The sequence below is a fragment of the Ahaetulla prasina genome, chromosome 1, assembly GCF_028640845.1.
Source record: "Ahaetulla prasina isolate Xishuangbanna chromosome 1, ASM2864084v1, whole genome shotgun sequence".
Classification (NCBI taxonomy): domain Eukaryota; kingdom Metazoa; phylum Chordata; class Lepidosauria; order Squamata; family Colubridae; genus Ahaetulla; species Ahaetulla prasina.
Window position 1 is genome coordinate 29,863,124 of NC_080539.1, and position 8,086 is coordinate 29,871,209.

Genomic DNA, 8,086 nt, shown 5'->3' on the forward strand with positions numbered 1-8,086 from the left:
CTGGTGTCCCAAACTATCTCTATAGGTGTCCCTTTATCCATGTTCAAAGAAAAAAATTCCTTCATTAGAGTTTTACATTCATTTACATTTTGTTCATATTTAAACAAGTTCTCATTCATCCTCCACGACCTCCTGGCCTCTTTTTCCCGATCTAACTCAATCCATACCGGCTATGATCAGACAAGGTTCTAGAACAAATTTTGTCTTCTTCACTCTGAAAAACAAATCATTAGTAATTAAAATGAAATCAATCCTAGAAAAGATTGATGTCTGTCAGAAAAAATGTAAAATCTCTCTCTTTTCATTGCGTTCTCGCCATACATCTCTCAATTCTAAATCTTCCATCAAATCAAAGAATGCCTTTGGCAGTTTTACACGATTGGAAATATTTCTAAAACTTCTTTTATCTTTCTGGGTATCCATCACTCCATTCCAATCACCCATTAATATATAAGTTTTATAATCCCAAGATGTTATTCTTTTATGTAAAACTTATAAAATTTTTCTTGTTGTTGATTTGGTGCATAAACTCCTATTAAAAGTATTTTCTCCTTCCAATAAAAGTTCAATAGCAATATATCTTCCTTGATTATCCGCTTCAATTAATGTTGCAGATAAATTACTCTTTATATAAACAACTAGTCCATTCTTCTTTTCTGTAGCAGATGCAACAAAATGTATTCCCAATTTGAATTTATCAAATATTTCTGGTCTAATGTTCTAATATGTGTTTCTTGTAAACATACAATGTCATTTTAAATTGCTTCAAATAATGAAATATCTTTCTTCTCTTTTGTGGTGAGTTTAATCCATTGACATTCCAAGATAAAAGTCTAATTGCCATTATCAGCAATCGGAAACTTTTGAAGCACCAGCCGCAAATCATATCTTTCTTTGGGCCTTGCTCCTCCACTGTTTCTGTCTTGGTAATAGCAGATTGAGCCTGTTGAGCCTTTTCTTCTTGTTCCTTGCGTTTGACAGCTGCTCTTGTCATCCTTGGCTCTTTTGGAATCTCTGATCCCATCTTAGACACATCCAACGCTTGTAAACGGTCTTCTTCCATTACTATCACTTCTTTTTCTTTAATTTCACCTTCCTTTCTCCTACCATCCGGAGATGGTGGACTTCAGCTTAAGCACATAAGCATAAAACTCTTGTGCTTTACTGACTGTATTAAGACGATGTGCTTTCCTTCATAGTAAACTATTATACCAATTGGGATGTCCCATCTATACTCAATCTGACGTTTTTAAGTTCGTTCACCAAAAAGCAAACTCCTTCCTACCTCTCAACATTTTGGGGAATTTCCTTTAGTATTAAAATATCTTGGCGGCTGCTTGAATCTTGTCTCCTTTAAAAAGCTTGTAAAATCTCATTTCTCACTGTTCTAGTAGTAAAATAAATAACAATGTCTCTGGGAAGATTTCTTTGTCTTGCTATCCAGGAATTCACACGATAAATTTTATCAATATAAAATGCCACATCTACTGGCCGAACTGCCAAAATCTCTGCAAAGGCCTCCGAAAAAATTTGCTTCAAATTCTCATTTTTACATTCTTTTAGTCCACGGATTCGTAAAGCAAGTTCCATTGCTCTATATTGTACCAAAACAATTTCATCATCAACTTTATCCATTTTACTTTGAACTGCCTCAATCTCATTTTCCAATTTTAAATTAACTTTCTTTATTTCTTCTACTTCCTGCTCCAATAAAATCACATTTGATGCCAGACCCTGTACTGCTGACACCAAACCTTCTTTAACTTCTTTATTTCCAGTCTGAATTTCTAACATCTGTTTTTCATCTCTGACATTTCTTCTGTAATTAATTTAAACTTATCCTCTATCTGGGAAGTTTGCCAATTCATAGCATCGTTAAGAGATTCTTTCATAAATTCTTTCAGGTTATCCTGAAGTGCTTCCAAATTTAGTGATTTTGTATCTGCTGTATGTGCTGGAGAGACTCCCGGTGTTAATGTTCCTGGAGTTTTTGTAGCAGTTGACTTTAATTGTTTTGCTGCCATCTCTTAAAATTTCTCTTTAACTTAATATTACGTATAAACCTTTTAAGTCTTTTTTTTTCCCAGTCTCAGTATCTCTTCTCCCTTCTCATTACAATGTTTAAAAAAAAAAAATTTCCAGCTGGCCTCAGCAATAAACAACAGACAGTGAGACTTGTAACACTTTCGTTTTCAACTGTGTAGCTCATTAAAGAACGATCGCCATTTTCACTTTGAAGTCAGATCCAAAACTTAAAAAAAAAAATAACAACAGGGAATTGATTGATTACTTGCTTTTATAATTAGAGCTCTCCTGTTTCTGTTCAGTCCGGTATTATCTTCTTTAAGTTAAAATTGGTCCCGGCTAATATTACGTATAAACCTTTTAAGTCTTTTTTTTTTAAAATCAGTCTCAATATCTCGATCTCTTCTCCCTTCTCATTACAATGTTTAAAAAAAAATTCCAGCTGGCCTTCAGCAATAAACAGCAAACAGAGAATTGTAACACTTTCGTTTTCAACTGCGTAGCTCATTAAAGAACGATCGCCATTTTCACTTTGAAGTCAAATCCAAAACTTAAAAAAAAAAATAACAGGGAATTGATTGATTACTTGCTTTTATAATTAGAGCTCTCCTGTTTCTGTTCAGTCCGGTATTATCTTCTTTAAGTTAAAATTGGTCCCGGAAGTTGGTCGCGGCAATTAGGTCTGCCGGAGCAGGAAAAAAGCCTCAGATCTGGAGCACTTGAAGTTCTGAGGGGGCTTAACCCTTCGAGCCCCCTGGTATCTTCCAGGAGCTCTAGGGAAGCTCTACCTCTGCTTCTTTTTGCTCACCACCGCTTCTTCTCCCGAAGAGGGGGGTTTCCGAACTGCTGGACAGCTGATTGTCGCTGTCTTAGAAGTCCAACATGATCCAGAGGTTGGTGACCAGAAAGATCACCTCCATTGCCAACGGAGCCAACCAGGAAGTCAAAGATCTGTGGTCTTAAAGAGGAGATTTTGGCTCTTTTAAAGCCCCAACTTTCACACGTGTGAATACCTGATTACCAGGTTTGTGGAGATCCTACTTCATGAGCGCCTGCTTCCTTGAAACTCTGTACTTTCCAAATTCAACTCAAGCCATTTCAGTTTCCTTCGAGTATGTACAGGTAGTCCTTGACATTGAGCCCAAAATTTCTGTTGTGTCTGCGGCCCCCGAGCCAGGCCTCCTGCCAGAAAGTGACTTGAAAAGTGAGGGGGAAGGGCCATCAGCCCTTGGGAGCACCGGCTTCCCTGGCTCAGCTCCAGGAGCCAGAGGCAGGCCAGGTGGAAGAGATAACAAGGCCTCTATCCCCTGACTCTTTTCCCCCCACCAGGCCATGCATTCAGACCCAGCTGATGGCAATCAGGCTTGGTTGGACCCTAGTTTTCGTAGGCAGGAGAGGAGGGAACAACAGAAGCAGGGGTGGGGCAGGCCTAGGAACTGCTGAGTCATGGAGCCACACCCCACAGGATATAAAGGCAGCAAGAACTGCTGTGCCTCTTCGTAGCAGGCAAATCAATTGATTAACTAAGAGCTGAAGTTTGTTCCTGGGTGACTCATCGGCGTCGAGGGAGATAACAGAGACACTTGGCAGACACTCGCTATTTTGCTGCCAGAGCTGATAGTGCCGGCTAATTAAGCCATCACTCCGATGGAGGCGAAGGAGGACAGAACAATTTCTTTTACTAAGTGAAACATTTGTTATGACTTTTCTTGCCGCAGTTGTTCAGTGAATCACTGCTTTTGTTAAATTAGTGAAACTGTTAAGTGAATCTGGCCTTCCTATTGACTTTGCTTGTCAGAAGGTTGCAAAAGGGAATCATGTCCCCTGGACGCTGCAATCATCATAAATATGACTCAGTTGCCAAATGTTTGAATTTTGATCACGTGACCATGGAGATGCTGCAATGGTTGTGTGAAAACTGGTCATAAGTTCCTTTTTTTTGGTGCCTTTGTAACTTTGAATGGTTACTAAATGAACTGTTGTAAGTCAAGGACTATCTGTAAAGAGATTTGATAGAGCACTAAAACTTCATTGCTGTCATGATTGGTGGGTGATTTCCCACCGTCTGGCATATGTAAAAGGATGCTGGTTGAGGTATTCTGGGAGTTGAAGTCCACACATCTTAAAGTTGTCATGATTAAAAAACACAGCATTGTATAGTTATGAAAAGGAGAATGACAATGTAATCTTCTATGGGTCTGAGAGAAATAGGTCACAGTTATCCCCAATGGCATCTACATGTCTCGCTCATTTTAACATGGCAGGCAAGTGTCTGCTCCCATCTCTGAACCAATGCCATCGGCTGTCGTTTGAAGATCATTTGACGGCCGTCTCCAGGAGGGCCTTCCACCAGGTTCGCCTGGTTCGGCAGTTGCGCCCCTTCCTTGATCGGGATGCCTTATGCACGGTCACTCACGCGCTCGTTACCTCTCGCTTGGATTATTGTAACGCTCTCTACATGGGGCTCCCCTTGAAGTGCGTCCGGAGGCTTCAGTTAGTCCAGAACGCAGCCGCGCGGGTGATAGAGGGAGCTGCACGCAGCTCCCATGTAACACCTCTCCTGCGCAGGCTGCACTGGCTACCTGTGGCCTCTCGGGTCCACTTTAAGGTGTTAGTCACGACCTTTAAGGCGCTCCATGGCTTAGGACCTGGGTACTTACGGGACCACCTGCTGCTACCACATGCCTCCCACCGCCCCGTACGCTCTCCCAGTGAGGGACTCCTCAGGTGCCGTCCGCCAAACAATGTCGGCTGGCGGCCCCAGGAGTAGGGCCTTCTCTGTGGGGGCTCCCACACTCTGGAACGAACTCCCCGGGCTTCGCCAGATATCTGACCTTCGGACATTCCGTCGCGAACTGAAAACATATCTCTTTATTCGCGCGGGGCTGGCTTGAATGGAATTTTAAACTCAAATTTTTAGCAATTTTAATGGGGTTTTTGGTTTTATGGTAAATTTCTTAAATTTTTCAGGCTCATTTAATAAGTTTTTAATTGATATTTTAACTTTGTATATTGTATATTGTTCTTTGTTGGTTTTATTCTGCCTGTACACCGCCCTGAGTCCTTCGGGAGAAGGGCGGTATAAAAATCAAATAAATATAAATATAAATATATCTGAGGGGACCTCTGGAATGACATCTCCCCACCCACACCAAATATGTTTGACAGCAACCTTGTTGGCCTTTAAAAAAGCATCAAATGCCTGGTTCTTTCAGCGGCAGCCAAAAAAGCCAATGCAATCCTGTTGCATTAACAGGGGGATACAATCAAGATCAAGTGAGGTACTAATACCACTCTATAAAGCCCTAGTAAGACCACACTGAGAGTACTACATCCAGTTTTGGTCACCACGCTATAAAAAAGATATTGAGACTCTAGAAAAAGTGCAGAGGAGAGCAACCAGGATGATTAGGGGACTGGAGACTAAAACATATGAAGAACGGCTGCAGGAACTGGGCATGGCTACTCTAGTGAAGAGAAGGACCAGGGGAGACATGATAGCAGCCATCTATTTGAGCCATCTATCCACTATTTGAGGGGCTGCCACAGAGATGAAGGGGTCAATCTATTTTCCAAAGCACCTGAAGGCCAGATAAGGAACAATGGATGGAAACTGAGCAAGGCTTAGGACCCGGGTACTTACGAGACCGCCTGCTGTTACCCTTTGCCTCCCACCGACCCGTACGCTCTCACAGAGAGGGTCTCCTCAGGGTGCCGTCCGCCAAACAGTGTCGGCTGGCGGCCCCCAGGAGTAGGGCCTTCTCTGTGGGGGCAGTGACGCTCTGGAACGAACTTCCCCCTGGCCTGCGTCAAGTGCCTGATCTTCGGACCTTCCGTCATGAGCTCAAAACATATTTATTCATTTAAGCGGGACTGGCATAATACTGTTGAATTTTAATTGGGTTTTCTTAATATTTTAAAATTTTAAATCTAAATTTTTAATTATCAGCCTTTATAATTTGCTATGTTTTAAATGTTGTCTTAATTGTATATATTCTGTTTTTTATTTTTGGCTGTACACCGCCCTGAGTCCTTCGGGAGAAGGGCGGTATAAAAATTTAATAAATAAATAATAATAATAAATAATAATAAAGGAGAGATTCAACCTAGAAATGAGGAGGAACTTTCTGACAGTGAGAACAATCAACCAATGGAGCAGCTTGCCTTCAGAAGTTGTGGGAGCTTCAGCACTTCAGCCTTTAAAGAAAAGATTGGACTCCCATTTGTCAGAAATGAACTAGGGTCTCCTGCTTGAGTGGGGGGGGGAGGACGATGGGAGGACTAGATGACCTGTACGTCCCTTCCAACTCTGTTAATCTGTAAATCTTTCCTTCTGCGCTGGGGGCCTAGATTGTCTTTGCCTGGAGGAGGATACTACTATCCTTAATGCCTATTAAGAGTTTGCTTTTATTTTTAACTAGCTGGATGCCCGTGCTTCATGAAACTATGTGCTCAGGCTTGATAAATTGACACTTACAGCCTGAAACTTAATGTAGAATGTATAACTCCGTAGCATCAGTGTGTGTTAATATAATGCAACTGGCAGTTGGAACAGAGGGGGAGTGGGAACAGAATGTCCCAGGCCGCAGCATCCATCAGTATTCATTCGGGTACATCCTGGCAGCGTATGAGAATTGAGGGGTGTTTGGAAACAGTATTTGCTGTGTGAGCAAGAAGGAGACAGGAAGGAGGCTGGGCATGGCTTAGCTCAAACGTTCTGTATTAAAGCTCCTTCTGTATTAAAGCTGCTGTGAAAATAAAACTAAAAGTGAAACTCCTCTCCTCCGCTTGTATTTTGCATTTGTAACAGATTTCTTTCAGGTGGGGAGTGGGAGTAGAACTCCTTAGCATCAGAGCTGTTAATAATAATATAGGAAATACTAACACTCCAATGGTCATTTGAAAAATCCTTTCTTAATAAGTACCTAGAAGCCAAGAGGAACATAGTGGCAAATTTTCAAGTTTGTAGGCTTTAGGGTTCTGGAGATTTTGTGATTAATGCATGAGTGGTTTTCGCTTTTATATATATGTGTGTCTGTGTGCTATCTATATATATAAGATTGACTGGTTTCTGCCCGGAGTATGTAACTATCTCATCTAAATAACACGCCTTTTAAAGGTAAATTTAGACGCGCGCGTTGCGTTTTCATTCGACGCATTTGAAGGATCGGAGTGAGGGGGCGTCAAGGGGAAGCGGAGCAGACACCAGCCGGACTCGCCTGCAGGATGGCCGTGGGGGCCACGCTTTTCCTTTCAACCGCCAGGGGGCGCCCGATTGGGCGGTCCCGCCGCAATTTGACTCCCTGCGCCGAGGGCGGTGAGCAGCAATACGAAAGAAAGCAGCCTCTTCAGTACTTCCGGAACTCGTTCGGTTCCGTTTCTCCCTCCCCCCCCCCCACACGCACTTTTTCTAGCGAGAGCGGAAGGGGAGAGCGGCGTGCGTGCCTTGACGTCGCCGGCTGGAATCTTCGGGACAGAGACGGAAGGAGGAGGGTGGGGCCGCTGCCCAAACCGAAAGGTGAGTGGACTTGGCTCCCGGGCGAATCGGCCTTGCCACGTCGCTTTCTTCTCGGCTCACTTTGTGAGCGCCGCGGAGAGACTCCCAGGGCCCGTTGCCCCTTTAAGCCCTTCCGCGGCCGAAGTGCTGCCGCCCGTAGCGGACTAGCCTCTTTGCTTTTCTCCCGCAGGATGGTGACGGACGTGCAACTGGCCATCTTTGCCAACATGCTTGGAGTCTCGCTGTTTCTCCTGGTCGTCCTTTATCACTACGTGGCCGTCAACAACCCGAAGAAGCAGGAGTGAGCGAATGACTGGAGCGCCTCTCCGGACCCCCACCCCACCCCACCAGGTAATTCGACTCCCCTTCTTTTCGGGCCCCCTCCCCCGCCCATGGATCCAGAGGCAGCGAGTATCTCACACCCATCCCTCCTTTTCTTTTGACAGAATGCAGAGCCATCAGCACATGAAGGCCCAGATGCTATAGCTGTACTTGGCTTTGTTGAAACCCTGAAGATAATAAATGATTAGAGAATACACTTCATTTGCTGTATCAGAGAGTTGT

General features: G+C 43.4%; 1 protein-coding gene across 1 annotated transcript; it reads left to right on the forward strand.

Moving 5' to 3' along the window:
* The first annotated feature begins 7,712 nt into the window (after positions 1–7,712).
* OST4 (oligosaccharyltransferase complex subunit 4, non-catalytic) lies at positions 7,713–8,065 on the forward strand. The gene is made up of 2 exons (XM_058164685.1): positions 7,713–7,873; positions 7,969–8,065. Exon 1 carries the CDS (start codon positions 7,714–7,716, stop codon positions 7,825–7,827), a length of 114 nt encoding a protein of 37 aa, XP_058020668.1. The 5' UTR covers position 7,713; the 3' UTR covers positions 7,828–7,873; positions 7,969–8,065.
* The last annotated feature ends 21 nt before the right edge of the window (positions 8,066–8,086 follow it).